General features: G+C 41.1%; 1 protein-coding gene across 1 annotated transcript in view; it reads left to right on the top strand.

Annotated features, from left to right (window-relative positions):
- Positions 1-2129: 2129 nt before the first annotated feature.
- DCDC2C (doublecortin domain containing 2C) overlaps positions 2130-16166 on the top strand; it is a 172881-nt gene continuing 158844 nt past the window's right edge. The window contains exons 1-2 of the mRNA XM_056126405.1: positions 2130-2437; positions 14321-14372. Coding sequence (XP_055982380.1) covers positions 2130-2437; positions 14321-14372 — 360 coding nt within the window. The remainder of the gene's footprint in view (positions 2438-14320; positions 14373-16166) is intronic.

Genomic DNA, 16166 nt, shown 5'->3' with positions numbered 1-16166 from the left:
AGAACCCAGCAAGCTACTGAGAGTGTCCTGCCCGCGTGGTAAAGCCTGATGTATTTGATATGCCAAAAACAGTAACAACAAGTCTCACAATGGAGACGTTACTGGTGCCTGCTCGAGCAAATTGATGAACAATGGGAGGGCAGTGCTATAGTGCTACAAGTGCTACAGTGCTATTTCTCTTAGGCAAAATACCTTGAAGGTCCACCCACTTTCTTGTAAATGACAGAATTTCATTTTCCTTTTTTAGTACTTGAGAAGTTTTGTACAGATAGGCCAAATCTTGGAACTTAGCTTGTTTCAGCTAGTGGCTATTATAAATGATGCTCTAACAAACACTAAGTACATATATCCTGAGAACATTTGGTGGTGGTTGATTTTATTTTAGGGCTATACTTGGAGGTGCTCAGGACTTACTCCTGGTTCTGTGTTCAGGGGTCACTCCTGTGGTGTTCAGGGAAGTGTATGCAGTGCTAGGGATCAAACTTGGGTTGGCTACATGCAAGCCAAGTGCCTAAACCCCTGGTACAGTTATCATTTGAATTAGTAATTTTTGTAGTTTTCTGATATTACTCGGAAGCAGGTTAAATGGGTAGTATAGACTTTTTATTTTCCAGTTTTCTTTTTAGGAATTGCCATACTGCTTTATAGGCTAGCCCCACCAATGTGCAAATCTAAAATACCAAAGGGTTCTCTTCTTTTTGCACTTTTTGTGTGCACTCCCTGGGACACAATTCTGTGGGAAGAGCAGGTCACCTATGTGAAAGAACCCTGGGAAGGGGAGTGGACGGCTCTGTGGTTCTTCTGTGGAGGTTAACTTTGCAAAGACGGTTTGATCTACTCTGAGCACCTTGTTTTAAATCCCCCCCCTGCCTTGTTTTTTCACTTCAGAAAATATTCTTACAGGTGTGTGATATCTCATTGTTGTGATTTGCATTTCCCATAGATTCAGATAGGACACTCCATGTTCCTGTGTGCCAGCCGAAACAGTGTCTTTGAAGGAGAAGCGATGCCCATTTAAAAATCATTTTTTGGGGTTGGAGCAATAGCACAACGGGTAGGGGGTTTGCCTTGCATGTGGCCGACCTGGGTTCGATTCCCAGCAACCCATATGGTCCCCTGAGCACCGCCAGGGGTAATTCCTGAGTACAGAGCCAGGATAACCCCTGTGCATCGCCGGGTGTGACCCAAAAAGCAAAAAAAATCATTTTTGGGGGGCTGGAGCGATAGCACAGCGGGTAGGGTGTTTGCCTTGTACGTGGCCGACCCCGGTTTGATTCCTAGCATCCTATATGGTCCCCCAAGCACCACCAGGAGTAATTCCTGAGTGCATGAGCCAGGAATAACCCCTGTGCATTGCCTGGTGTGATCAAAAAAGAAAAAAAGTCATTTTTCTGGTTGATTTATGAATTCTTCGTATATTTCGGATAGCATTCCGTGTCAGATATACGATGGAAAATGCGTGACTAGCACTGCTCATTGTTTCAGCAAGAGGAGCAGCCTGCAGACACAGAATACCAGAATACCAGTTGGTTACCCAAGCACAGTTGTTCTTCCCTCAAAGAAAGATGCATTCCGAAAGCTAAATGTGAAGACATCAGCTCCTGCTCCTCACCTGACAATGTGTCCTCGGCGCAGTTTTGGCTGGTAACGGCCAGGACAACCCGGTGCCCCCACCCACCGCGGCCCTTGGCCCCTTCAGCGCTGGAGCAAGAAGATTGGGGGGAGGAATCCGGTGCAGAGAGGGTCCTCGGCACCCTCCATTCCTGCCACACTTGCAGGATGCTGTCTTCTTCCCTCTCATCCTCTCCTCTTGCTTGGCTCTTTTTCTGTTGGAAGGAGGGGGTGCCCGACTCTTTTTTTCCCTTCCACGGCCCGGGCGGGAGGTTCATCTCCCGGCAGCTCTTCTGGAGAGGCTGGTGTCTGGCTGTGGTCACAATCACAGGGGTCGCGTCAGCGCGCAGGAGGCCAGCACGGTCCCCGCGTCACAGCTGCGCCCAGGCTGGAGCGCAGCGTCGGTAGCCGTGCAGGTGCCCCGCGAACCACGGCCAGTGGCGTCTCGGTGGTTGCGCCGTCCGCTCCGTCCCACGGGGCAGGAGTGAGAGAAGCGCCGGTGGCAGCACGGAGGGCACATGCGGGGCTCCGATCAGTCTATGGGCGCGCGCAAGTCCTACTCGCTAGTGGACACCACGCCTGCCAAGACCATCCTGGTGTACCGCAATGGGGACCAGTTTTACGTGGGCAAGAAGTTCGTGCTTTCGCGGCGCCGCGTGGCCACCTTCGAGGTGTTGCTGGAGCAGCTGACCCAGCAGGTGGAAGTGCCTTTTGGGGTGCGGCGCCTCTACACCCCCACGCGTGGGCGCCGGGTGCTGGAGCTGGAAGCCCTGCAGAGCGGTGGCAAGTATGTGGCGGCCGGCAGAGAACACTTCAAGAAGCTGGAGTAAGTGTCTCCCTGACCCCTCCTCAGCACTCAGGGCTCCCCACGTTGCAGCCACAGCGAGGACATACTGTGGGCACCCTGAGTTCTTGGGTGCTTGTCACCCAATCCAACTCATCTGTTCTTACCTGTTGTCCATCAAAGAGAGACAGGCGCTTGACCTCATCCCTTGGCAGGGCTGCTAGCTTCTTTTTTTCTTTATCAGATGCAGGCAACACGTACCCATTGCGTGCCAGGCCGTGCACCCGTGAGCAAAGGCAACAAAATCCCTGCACTCCTCGGCATACAGTCCTAAGGGAAGAGCAGGTTACCTACCTGAAGAACCCTGGGAAAGAGTGGGCAGCTCCGTGGTTCTATTTTGTGGAGGTTATTTTTGCAAAGAGGGTTTAGAGTACTCTGAGCACCCTGTTTTAAACACACACACACACACACACACACACACCAAGCTGTTTAACAAGACAGTGATTATGTGAGGACCCAGGTATAGAGGATATCGAAATACTTGAGTCAAATATCTACAACCACTTTGGTGTTTGTTGTTGATTGCTGGCGAAGCACTTTGGGAGGTAAGATAAGAAACAGGCCTGCTTCACCTCTTCCTCAGGTTATGCCAAAACTTTTGTGGAGTACCAAAGTCATACATTTTTTCTGTGAGTGTAATCACTAACATGTATAGGTCCACCTTGCAGCTGTTTCTCCATCTAGAGGTGACTACAGATGACCAGTGTGCTAGGACTTCAGAGATCCTGGCACTGGAAGCCTCCAGTACTTTCTCTGGATGCTAACCAAAGAGCAGAAAAATAAATCCCCTCCCCCTAGTTTGTGAGATCTGGGCGTTGAGCAGGTGGTGGTGGGAGGGAGGGGAGGTGAGGAGTGTCCGTCAGATTCTCCTAGAGGTAGGTTTGTATGTAAATGTCAGGGCCTTTGCCCAAGCCATTAGGAATCTGATTAGCCTGTATTTAGGTGGTCAGTTGCACTTTGGGGACTCACTCAAAATGTTAGTTTTTGTTTAGGCTGGTGCTGGTAGTGCAATTCCTTGAGATCTCTTTGCATACACAATCAATCTGTTTCTGTTAAGATTCTTATCCTCAGGGGGCTGGAGCAATAGCACAGCGGGTAGGGCATTTGTCTTGCATGCAGCCGACCCGGGTTTGATTCCCAGCATCCCATATGGTCCCCCGAGCACCGCCGGGAGTGATTCCTGAGTGCAGAGCCAGGGGTTACTCCTGAGCATTGGTGGTTGGGTGTTATCCAAAAAGAAAAAAAAAGATTCTTATCTTCAGGCAGAGGTTTGGAGAAAGAAGATGGCCAAATTCTGTAGAATGTTATTTGAGAAAAATGAAAGGAAGGTAGGGAAGTTGGGGAACTGGAATCCTTAAGTAAAAAAAAAAATATATATCTTTTTATATTCTTTTTATGAGGAGGCATAAGTGAGCACTCTGCGCTGGGCTTAGATGTACAAAGGGGGATGTAAAGGGGCTGGGGAAGAGTATGATGTTTTAAAGGATTATCCTCTGTGTATCCTGGTTACTTGTTCTGTATCCAGTCTCAGGAATTTTCCTCCAGGGCCAGTATTTCTAATCTTACCCTGTCTAGTTTCCTTCTCTCCTTAGGTTGCTGTACCATTTACATTTTGTCTTTTCTTCCAACATATACCTCAGTCTCCTTGTAATTTCAAATTTCTTGGTAATTGTCATTATAAAAGCACTTGATATTTTTTGTTTTTTGATTTGGGCTGCACTTGGTGGTTCTCAGGGTTTACACCTGACTCTGTACTCAAAAATTACTCATCTCTGAGCACAGAGCCAGAATTAACCAGGCACTGCTGGGTGTGGACCCCAAACCAAAACAAGACAGTAAATAAATAAACAAAAAATGCGAAAATGCTCAGTTACTCCATCTCAATATACAACAGTAAATACAAAATGGATTAAAGGCCTCTATGTAAGACCTGAAGTCATAAAGGACATAGGCTAACAGGGAAAAGGTTTCACTAGTATTGGTATTAGGGACTAAACTCCAGTAGGGAAATGAGATTTAATATAATTAGGGCTACATTAAATTGAAATGTTTTCATGCAGTGAAAAAAATATAAATAGAATGAAAGTCTCTCAAACTCTTAACTTGCAATTTTCTCATTTATATATGAGAAATTGCATTTTTTTATTTCATTTATAAAAATTAAAAATTCATTGATAGTTTTACATGTACATCTATGCAGAATTTTTATAAAATGTGGAAGTCTGAAGAAGTGTAAACAAATAAAATAAAAATCACTCACTATCCCACTCACCAACTACAATCACTCTTAACTTTGAGGAACATACATTTTTAGTTTTCTTTTTGTTGCAGGACTATTTTTCTCTGGCTTGCTATGTAGGTCACACATCAGATTTATACCTATAGAGTATCTTAAGATATTTTCCCTCTGTACCTGTTACTGTGATTTTGTATGTGTGAGAGTGTGTGTGTGTGTGTGTGTGTGTGTGTGTGTGTGTTTTGGGGCTACACCTGGTGAAGCTCAAGGCTTACTCCTAACTCTTACCAGTGATCACTCCCAGTAGAGCTTTGGGGCACCATATGAGATGCTGAGGATTAAACCCTGATTGAACACATGCAAGGCAAGTGCCTTACCTGCTGTACTATCTGGCCATAGCATTTAATATTTTAACTTTTTTGTTTAATAATTTCTTAACAATAGAATTCTAGACGTATAGATTTATACTTTTAGGCCCATCACACTATCAAGTTTATAGTTGTGTCCCACTATCAAAAAGATGCCTCTACCCATTCTTCTCATCCTTCCATCTTTCCCTCAATCCAGAAGTCAGTTTTGTTTAACCAGTTGCTTTGCTTTAGTTATAATTCACATTATGAACAAAACCATCTGGTAATGTTTTCATCACTGACTTATTTTTACTTGGCACAATCACTTCAAATTTTATCTATTTTGTCTCCAAAATAACAAATAACAAATAACAAAGAAACAATTTCATCCCTTTTTAATGGCAGAATATTATTCCATTGAGTATATACATCACACTTGGTTTATCCAGTTATTTGTCAATGGGTATTTAGTATGATTCCATATTTTTGCTATTTTTGCATAATGCTGCTGGGACATGGGCATGCAAATGTCTTGAATATCTAATATTTTGAACTAGTGTTTTACTGTCCTTTGAATGAATGCCTCAGTGTGATATCACTGACTTGTGTTATTTCTATTTTTTTTTTTTTTGAGGGGGGAACAGTGATGCAGGAGCTGTGGTAGCAGTCTCTGTCTGTGGTAGCAGATTCTTCAATGTTTTCATTCTTAAAAATATTGAGTAATAAAGATGCTCAGATTCAGAAATAGATAAAAAAAAGCTTACTAAAAAGTAGAAGAAAAGCTCTGGGGCGGGGGGGTAGTGGAAAGGGGAGCTTAGTATAGGACCAAATATGCTTCATTTTCTCTTTTTGTGTGTGTGGGGTTTTCATAGGAGAATTGGGTTTGTGTTTCTTATAGAAGTATCAGAAAGTTCCCATCTGTTTCCCAAATGCATTTTTGATGTAGCATTTGTGTAGCTAAGATAAGATGAACGTTTCCACTTTAGTTGGTGGGGATGGTCTATTTGAGATCTTTTAGGTTACAGATTTGACCCTCTTGCCCTTTATCCCTTAGTCTCCTGCGAGCCCACAGTCTGGGGTGAATTTTCAGTTTGGGAAACTATAAACTTCCTCAGTATCTAGAAGGCCCAAGGATTGGCAGGAATGTTTAAAATGCAGAAAGGGAACGGCTGAGGTAGCTGACAAGGGGAAGTTGGGCTTTCTTGGTCGTGGAGCCCACCACCAAGTAGCACTTAGGAGCCCCCAGCTACTTCAGGTGTTAATTCAGTGATTTGTACTAGGAGGTTTAATGGGCCCAGTGATGTGACCCAGTCCTGCTGGGTGGGGGCCACCAAAGTTAAACCTGGAGGTGCTGAAGGTCTACACACACACACACACACACACACACATACACACACACACACACATATATATATTTATTTATTTTTGGGTCATGGATCATACCCAGCTATGCTCAGGGTCGGCTTCTGGCACTGTACTCAGGAATTACTCCTGGCGGTGCTTGGGGGAACCATATGGGATGCCGGGGATTGAACCCAGGTTGGATGCGTGCAAGGCAAATGCCCTACCCGCTGTACTATCACTCCAGCCCCTATTTATTTTATTTTAAAAAGGAATTTTGATATTTTTCTGAAGCACTTCTACCAATTTACACTCTTAGCAATGGTTATCGAAACTTCAATAAGTTTCTTTCGCACCAGCCTGGCCAACCTAGTTGTTTCTAATCTTTTGATACATGCTATTCTCTTCACTGTGTGGTGACCTTATTGTGGTACTGACTTGCATTTTCCCATTATGTGATGTTGAGCATTTTATTGTCAGTGGGCCACCTGAACATCTTTTTTAAGAAGGTAAAGGTAAAAGGTAAAGGCCCTCCCGTTGATCATCGATTTGCTCGAGCGAGCCCAGTAACGTCTCCATTGGAGACTTTGTTGTTACTGTGTTTGGCATATCGAATACATCACGGGGAGCTTGCCAGGCTCTGAAAAAGAAGTGACTACTTAAGTCTGCTGCCCACTTTTTTTGTTTGTTTTGGGGCCACTCTTGGTGATTTACAAGGGTTAGTCCTGGCTCTGCACTCAGGAATTACTCCTGGCAGTGCTCAAGGGACCATATATATGCAGGGGATCCAACCCTCGCTGGCCATGTGTAAGGCAGATGCTCTACCTGCTGTACTATCTTTTCAGCCCCTCTTTTGCCCATTTAAAAATATTGCTTGCTATTCTGTTGTGTGAATTCTAAAACAAATATTTTGGATATTAAACTCTTTGGGTTGGCTTTATGATATGCAAATATTTTCTCCCAATTCCTCAGTTGCTTTCTGTTTCTGTGAAAATTTCATTCAATGTATAAAAACATTTTTAGTTCAATGGAGTCCCATGTGTTTATCCTTGCTTTTGTGTTTGGAATTGAGATCAATGAAAATGGATCTTCAAAACATGTCTGATGTTGAGGTCCTAGAATGTATTATCTGTTTTCATCTATGTATTTTGTGATTTTGAGGTCATCTATACATTTTATGATTTTTGAATATAGTATTCAAGACTTTAATGCATTTTGTTTATATTTATGAATGGTATTAAGTAATTATGTAGCTTTAAAATTTTTATTGTTGAAGTTGGAGTGAAAGCACAGTGGGTAGGGTGCTTGCCTTATATCTGGTTGAACTGGGTTTAACTCTCAGCATCTCACATGGCCCCCAAGCACTGCCAGCAGTAATTCCTGAATGCACTGTCAGCCCTTGAGCACCACTGTTTGTGGTTCAAATGCCCCCCCACCCAAAAAAAGTGAAAAAAATACTGTTGTTTTGTAAATGAGTGTCTAGTGTTCCCAGCATCATTTTTTGAAGACATTTTCCTTTGTCATTGCGTCCTGTTGGCTCATTTGATAAGGATTAAATGTTCATTTTAGTGTGAGTCTATTTCTGGGCTCTCAATTCTTTCCACTAGTTTGTGTGTCTGTTTTTGTTCCAATAGCAAAAGGTTTTAGTTCCTTTTGATCTGCAGTATAGTTTGAAGTGAGGGGGTGGTATGCCTCTAGTTTTTCTTTTCTCAGATTTGTTTTAGCAATTAAAGATATTTTGAGTTCAACACAAATCTTAGAATTATTTTATCTTTGAAAAAATGTCATTGGTATTTAGATGGGGGTATTTGTTAGATCTTCGGATTGCTCTTGATAAGATGGTGATTTTAATAGTCTCTTTGTTCCAACCCAAGAACATAAGATATGTTTTTATTTCTCTTCTTCTGTTTCTTTTTACCAATGTCTTTATTTATTATTAAATCACCATGAATTACAATTTTTTTGCGTTTGAATTTCAGGCACAGCCTGAGCAATAGCACAGCGGTAGGGCGTTTGCCTTGCGAGCAGCCAGCCCAGCCAAGCCGGGTTTGATTCCTCCGCCCCTCTCGGAGAGCCCGGCAAGCTACCGAGAGTATCTCGCCCGCGCAATATGCCAATTACAGTAACAACAAGTCTCACGATGGAGACGTTATGGGCCTGCTCGAGCAAAATTCGATGAACAATGGGAGGACAGTGTGCGTGTGAGTGAATTTCAGGCATACAATATTTCAACACCAATCATTTCACCAGTGTCCACTTCCCTTCTGCAATTCCCCAGTTTTCCTCCCACCTCCTAGTCTCTCTCTTTGGCAGGAACCCTTTTCTTCCTGTTGTTCCTTTTAGGCACTGTGGTTTAGAATACTATTGCTGATAGGTATCATTCATCACACTTTCCCACCTTTCAGCATCCCTGCTCCTCCAGTGTGATCATGTCCCTCCACCATTGTAGTGTCTCCCTGATTTCTGCCTATCCCCCCACAACTTCCTACTGAAGACCATTATCCAGCTCTTCTATTTATCTCTTTATTTATATACATAAATATTTAAATAGATATTTCTATTTCTATTGCCTTTGGTCATTTGTTTTCTTATATATATTTTTTTTGCCATGGAGTTTCCTGCTATATTTCCCTGCTTACCTGGCTGGTTTAGCTTTTGTTTTTATGTTTTCCTGCAGGTGGTGCTATGGCTTTAGTGTTGGAATTCTTCATTTTCATGTCCAGGATGGGATGTGTGGATGAGGGTGATGAGACTGATGGAGGTGATGGGGTGAGGAGGGCAGATCTTTTGGGAGGTGGCTAACTCATGAGGTGGCTAGTTCATGAGCAGCAGGATTTGTGCTGCGGAGGAAGAGATCACAGAAAGTTCCCCTGCCTTTTTCTCTCCGTGTGAAAACACAGAAGGAGAGCAGTCTCTATGAACAGGAAGCAGGTCCTCTTCCGACATAAGTGAATCTAGCTTATTTTTAAACTTCCAGCCTTCTGTATTATGAGAATTGAATGTTCAAACTGCCCAGCCTGTGTCATTTTGATACAACAGCTCAGGTGAATAGAGACACTATATGTGCAGCATCATTTGGCATTCAAAGACTGTTTCTATAAAAATGGCTTTAAAAATCCTCAATATATGCATGATGGAAAGTAATTTTCCTCACAAAATAATTCCCACGAAAGCAGCATATGTTTGACATGTGAGAAGATGCAGAAGGAAACCAGTGAAGTGCTAATAACTGTCTGGAACTCCATTAGTAGATATTGGTCACTCCTTTTCTGAGGGTCAACAGGTCTAAGAGACCATGTTGCACTCATAATGTTGTAGAGATATTTCAGGGCTTATAATCAATCAGAGGAAGAAAGACAAATAACTAGATGATCTTATTCACCCATAGGAAATAGTGAAGCAAGAGCAAGGGAATAAATAGGTAAAGGTAAAGGTAAAGGCCCTCCCGTTAATCGTCGATTTGCTCGAGCGGGCCCAGTAACGTCTCCATTGGAGGCTTTGTTGTTACTGTGTCTGGCATATCGAATACTCTCGGTAGCTTGCCGGGCTCTCCGAGAGGGGCGGAGGAATCGAACCTGGGTTGGCCTTGTTGGCCGCTTGTAAGGCGAATGCCCTACCGCTGTGCTATCTCTCCAGCCCAAGGGAATAAATAGCCAAATGAAAACAGAGAAGGGGAGTGGGCCCAATGGACTGCGATGGAGGGATATAGGTACATAGTTGGCAGCTGTGAAAATATATTTAAATGAGGTATAAAGTGTCCTTAAACATATTTCATCTTGTAAACCTATATAATCTGAATTAAAAAATCAAATGTTTTACACATGTTCCAAAAATATTGAGAAAGACTTGTGTTTCTTTGCTTAGATTTCTTAATGTTTGTTATCTCTGGTGAGAAAGGAAGTGATCCAACTCTGTGAGGAGAGGGAAGATGGGATTCTAGTGTGGTTGGTAGCCTTGGTTATTGTGCATTATTCATGTACCTTCATTGCTGTAAAATAGATAGACAATGTAAAGTTTAACATGGAGATACATTTGGATTTCATTTCTTTACTAGTCTTTTTAGATCACTAAAGTATGAAATCAGAATTCAAAGTTTTGTGAATAAAGCTCTGAGAAATGTTTTGGCTTGATTTCTGCTGGTATCAGTAAACTAGCACTTGTGGAAATGCATATTCTGTAATTACTGAGCATTTAAAATTAATTCTTATCAGAAAATAGTTTTCTAATTGTACTATCACAAATGAACTATGAAGTGGAACTTGATGATATATTTCCCATTTTGTAGCACTTCCTATAGTAAACACTAAGAAATTATATATTAAAAAGAAAACATCATAGAAGTGATAAACGATCCCATCACTCAAACATGTTCTATGTTTCTGTGTCATAGCCTGCAGTGCTCAAGTCTTACTCCAGAATCTGGGTTCAAAGATCACTCCTGGTGGGATTTGGGGGACCATTAGGGGTGCTGGGAATTGAACTTGGCTCAGCCATGTGCAATGCAAACACCCTACCTGATATACTATTGCTCTGGCAACATTTCTGTGGGGTTTTTTGGGGTGTGGAAGTGAATTAATTTGAGACAAAGAACATATTTTTTTTCCTACAAAGCAAAATATGATAGGCTAATGATTACTTAAAAAATTGCCTATAGGTACTGGAGAGATAGTACAACAGGTAGGAGATTTGCCTTCATGAGGCTGACCCAAGTTCGATTCCCTGTGCCTTATATGGTCCATGAACCCTACTGAGAGTGATTCCTGAATACAGCTGAAGTAAGCCTGGAGCACAGTCAGATGTACCTCCACTCCCCCCAAATACCCTGTAAAGTCTAGACTTTGTGATTACTTTTGTGGAAATAGAGCCAATATTCACACAAAAAATCAAAATCAGGGCACGGTGGATGTGAGTGTATGTGCACATACATGTGCGCACACGTGTGCACAGGTAGGTGTGAAGATGTGTTTGAGATAGAGCCTGAAGGACTTGAATAATAATAATATTGTCCTATTTACATTATGAATTTGTTGTTGAGATGCGATGTGGAAGAACTATTTAAGTCAAGCCGTCTTAGTTTGCCCAAAGTGCAGGCTTTACTTCTAATCTTCATTTTCAGAACTAGAGGATACGGAAAAGGAGAAAGGTGTGTTGAGGGTAAGAAGAATGTAATTTCAGAATCAGAAGTGCTGAGTAAAATGAATTCTGGTCTTTTCAGCAACATACTATAGGTTAATTTTATCAATCAGTAACATCTAGCAACACTATGTGAGATCTTGTGAGAATCGAATGAAGGTAGGACTTTGACATCTGTATCTTCATTCTAAGGTTTAAACTTCTTCCTGTGTTTTCTGGAAGTTATAAGGAGAGAAGTTGAACACTGACTTCCTGTCTCTGCTTTAAACTCAGTCTCCCGCCCCCCCCCCCCCCCCATGCGCCCCGGACACCACCCAGTCCAATTAATTCAAGTTTAACCAAAAAGCTTCTCCTGCTCATGTCTAATTTGAATTTGTTGGGTCTCTGGGAGATAAGCATATCTCTTTCTATTTGATGGTGAGATGAGACACGGAAAGAATAACAGCATTTTGAGGAGTAGTTGAAACTTTTTATGTCTTGTATTTTGTTTTCACTTACTGATAATAACATGTGTTATCATTGATGTTCATAACAAATACAGAATTGGAGTTTTAAAATCCCAAATTTAAAATTCTCTTTGAAGAATAAAGGAAAAATTTTAGGCCTTACAAATCAAAATGATGACTGGGAGATTTGCAGCTGAACATAGTCATTTACAACTGTTTTTCGCATCCACATAGTTTTCATAGATTTTTAAAATTTATTTATTTATTTATTTTTTAATAGTGACACATCATGAGGTACAGTTGCAGACTTACACATTTTTGTGCTTGGGTTTCAATTATACAATGATCAAATACCCATCCCTCTACCAGTGCCCATTTTCATAGATGTTGTTGACTGCAGCATTTTATTAATGGGGAGTTCATTTATTTCTATTGAAAAGAGAAACATGCACTGGGAATTATGAAGTCCTGCTTATTGCAGAGAGGAAGCCTGCTTCTCTAAGCCACACTCCCTATCATTCCCTAATACCAACTTTGACAAATGTCAAAATTTCCATGCTTAACTTTTGCAGGACTTTGCACTAATGAATCTACTCTATATTGAATAATTTTCGAAGAATTTTTTACTGTCAATTTTTATTGGTTTAGTCTCTCCAGCGGAGACTGAAACACTGGGAGAGAGCACCTGATTATGGCGCTCATGCAGTTTTTAGTTGCAATACTCACTAGGGTCCACACATCCATGCAGTATTGGGGATTATGCCTGCCTACAAGGCATGAGACCTTTTGAATTTGAGATCTTTCCAGACTCGAGCAATTTCTTATTTCTTCAGTCTACCATTCTTGGCTGATTACTCCCTGAATATTGCTGGAATTATAAAAATTCTACTCCTTGGCCTCTACATTAAGGCCCCCAAACTCTTTCCTGAAAGGGCATTTGTACTCTTATGCCCATTGCAGCACTATTCACAATAGCCAAGATCTGGAAACAACCTGTGTCCAAAATAAATGACTGCATAAAAAACTATGGTACATATACGTAATGGGATAATACTTGGTTATAAGAAGAGATAAAATAATGCAATTTGCTGCTGCATGAATGATGCCTCTGGAGAATATCATACTGAATGAGGTTAGTCTTCTAGAAGAAGAGGGACAGACAAAATGATGTCTCTCAAAAGTGGGATATAAGGAAACATAGTAAGGGAATAATAAAGGCCCAATGGCAATGGAAACTAAGTACTGGACTTCAATTGGAAGCATAACTTGGAGGGGTGGGGGGATGAGGTGAACAGTAATGGGGGACACTAGGACAATGGAAGAAGGAAGTGGACACTCTGGTGGTGGATATGGTACAAGAATGTTCTGTACAAGAGCTCCTACCATTGTATTGTAAATCACGGTTCCTGAAATAAAAAAAAAATTATTTGTATAATGAAGGTTTTAAATAAATGTTTTTCTACATAGTTTTTTAAAGGTATTAGTAATGACCATGTAAAATTTATTGTCATATTCTTGAGGCATATGGAAGGCTCTTTAAAAGTCCTCAAGGCTCAAAAATGATATGAATGAGGTTAGATCACATTTTATCCTGGTGGGTATTTTCTAGTGGTCCATTTTAGCAAAATGGAAGTAGTGAGAAAATTGCATCAGATTAGATAGAAAGTTGGGGGTGACATGGATCTGGTGAGGGGATCAGCTGACTTTAGGTTTTTTAATGAGCTCACAGTTCTGGAAAGTTAGTGCCCTGGTAAAAAGGGAGCAGAATTAGATAGAGTCTCTACAGTCCTCTTTGATTAAGAGTGTCAACTGAGGGAGAGTTATGTCATTTAAGAGAAAGTCTTCCAACAGTAGTCAGTATGAACTCTGTGTGTGTGTGTGTGTGTGTGTGTGTGTGTGTGTGTGTGTATGTAACAATTACTCAATGTAGATACAGATTTTAGGCATTTCTGGTGCTTTTAATTTTAGTTTTGAATTGCTGTGGGATTATACATCATAATATCATAACATATATTATGATGTTGAAAATAAGTTGTTAAGAAGAGAAGTGGTATATTCTGGTGGGTCTGGTATTAAAATTACATATGCATGAAACTATCATTAACAGTATGTATATCACAGCATCTCAATAAAATAAAAATGCAATGTTTTATAAATTAAACAAAAGGAAAAGTTCTTAAATATGGAAAATTAAGCACAAAACATTTAATATGTTTATTAAACATGTTGAACAGATTTTATGTTTAATAACTATTATATTTAATAATCACTAAATATGGAAAAATAAGTTGTCACTAAGGAAACCACATAATATATCAGAATATTTGTCTTTTAATTGCTTTTCCTCCTTCTTTTACAGTTATGTTAATATAGCTACCAGGAAATCTCCAAAGATGAGAAAGTTAAAGGAAGTAAGTATTCACTGCTAACGACTAAGGATGCAGTAAATGGAATGATTTGGTAAAAGTTTAATGTTAGTGTTGAATAATTGAAGTTTTGTAAGAACAGAATTTTGTCAGGAATTGCTCTTGAATCAAGAATTCATTGTACAAACTTGTCATGCTTGTCAAAGCACTGAAGTGACTAAATGACAGAAGTCAGAAAAATACTCCCAGACCACAGTTAGGGAAAAAATCATCTTTGAGGTACACTGTGCAATTATTTATGAAAACTTCTCACTCTCTTTTTGCTTTTGAGGATTTAGAAAGATAGGTGTCAGGAAAAGTTATTTTCAGTCACACAATGTCAAATCTCATTATCATGTTAAATGTAAAGATTTGCCTTAAGATTTCAATATTTTTGTACGTGACAGACATTTGAAAAGTCTACATATTCAAATTTTCCTTCACACTATTCACATCACTTGATTCTTAGTAAAGTAGCTTAACATATAAGTTAAAAGAGACCCATTATTATTATAAGCAATGAGTCACCAGGTTTTCTTTAATATATATTTATTGAGGTAACTTGTTAACAGGAGTGTAAATGTTTCTGCTTTAAGGATCTATTAATGCTACCTTATACCTATCAACCAAAGTGCTAATAATACTTCACTACAGTCCCTAGGACTGATTTATCCCACTCCCTTCACACCCTGGATAATCTAACTCTCCATCAGAGTCAAAGAATTTGTTTTCATTGGACATTGGCTAGAGCGATAGCACAGCGGTAGGGCGTTTGCCTTGCATGCAGCCAACATGGCCGACCCGAGTTCGATTCCTCTGCCCCTCTCGGAGAGCCCGGCAAGCTACCAAGAGTATCTTGCCCGCATGGCAGAGCCTGGCAAGCTCCCCGTGACGTATTGGATATGCCAGACACAGTAACAACGAAGTCTCCAATGGAGACGTTACTGGGCCCGCTTGAGCAAATCGATGATCAATGGGGGGGCCTTTACTTTACTTACTTTTAGGGGACATTGTATATCTCTTTGTTCTCTTAATTTTTTTTTTTTTTTTTATTAGTGAAAAACCATGAGGTACAGTCATAGGCTTACAAATTTTGTGCTTGGGTTTCAGCTATACAATGATCAAGTCCCCATACCTCCACCAGTGCCCGTCATCCATCCCCATGGGTCCCAGCATCTCCCCCCTCATCCCCCCCCCCCCCGTCCCATCCTGCCTCTGTGGCAGGGTATTCCCCCTTGTTCTCTCTCTCTTCTTTTGGGTACTGTGTTTTGCAAGAGAGGCTTTGAGTGGCAATCATGTTTGGTCTATCGACTACTTTTAGCATGCTTCTCCCACCCTGGGAGGGCCCTCACAACACCCTTCATTTGGTAATCTCTTCTCTATCTGAGCTTCCTTTTCACCTAGAGCCTGTGGCTGGCCTTCCATTCATGGAGCAAAATTCCTGGTACTAATCTCAGCCATTCCTGTGTGTCACTCTCACTTTTTGTTGCTTTATGTTCCCCAGATGAATGCAATCTTTCTGTGTCTATCCCGCTCTTTCTGACTCATTTCGCTTAACATGATACTTTCCATGTAGTACCACTTGTATGTAAATTTCATAACTTCATCTTTTCTAACAGCTACATAGTACTCCATTGTGTAAATGTACCAAAGTTTCTTTAACCAGTCATCTGTTCTTGGGCACTCAGGTTTTTTCCAGATTCTGGCTATTGTAAAGAGTGCTGCAATGAACAAACAATTGCAGATGTCACTTTGACTATACCTTTTTGCCTCTCTGGGATATATTCCCAGGAGTGCTAT

Source organism: Sorex fumeus, unplaced genomic scaffold (genome assembly GCF_029834395.1).
Source record: "Sorex fumeus unplaced genomic scaffold, SorFum_2.1 ptg000006l, whole genome shotgun sequence".
Lineage (NCBI taxonomy): Eukaryota > Metazoa > Chordata > Mammalia > Eulipotyphla > Soricidae > Sorex > Sorex fumeus.
Note: the sequence above shows the minus strand (reverse complement) of the source record. Positions and strands in the feature narration are given on the sequence as shown.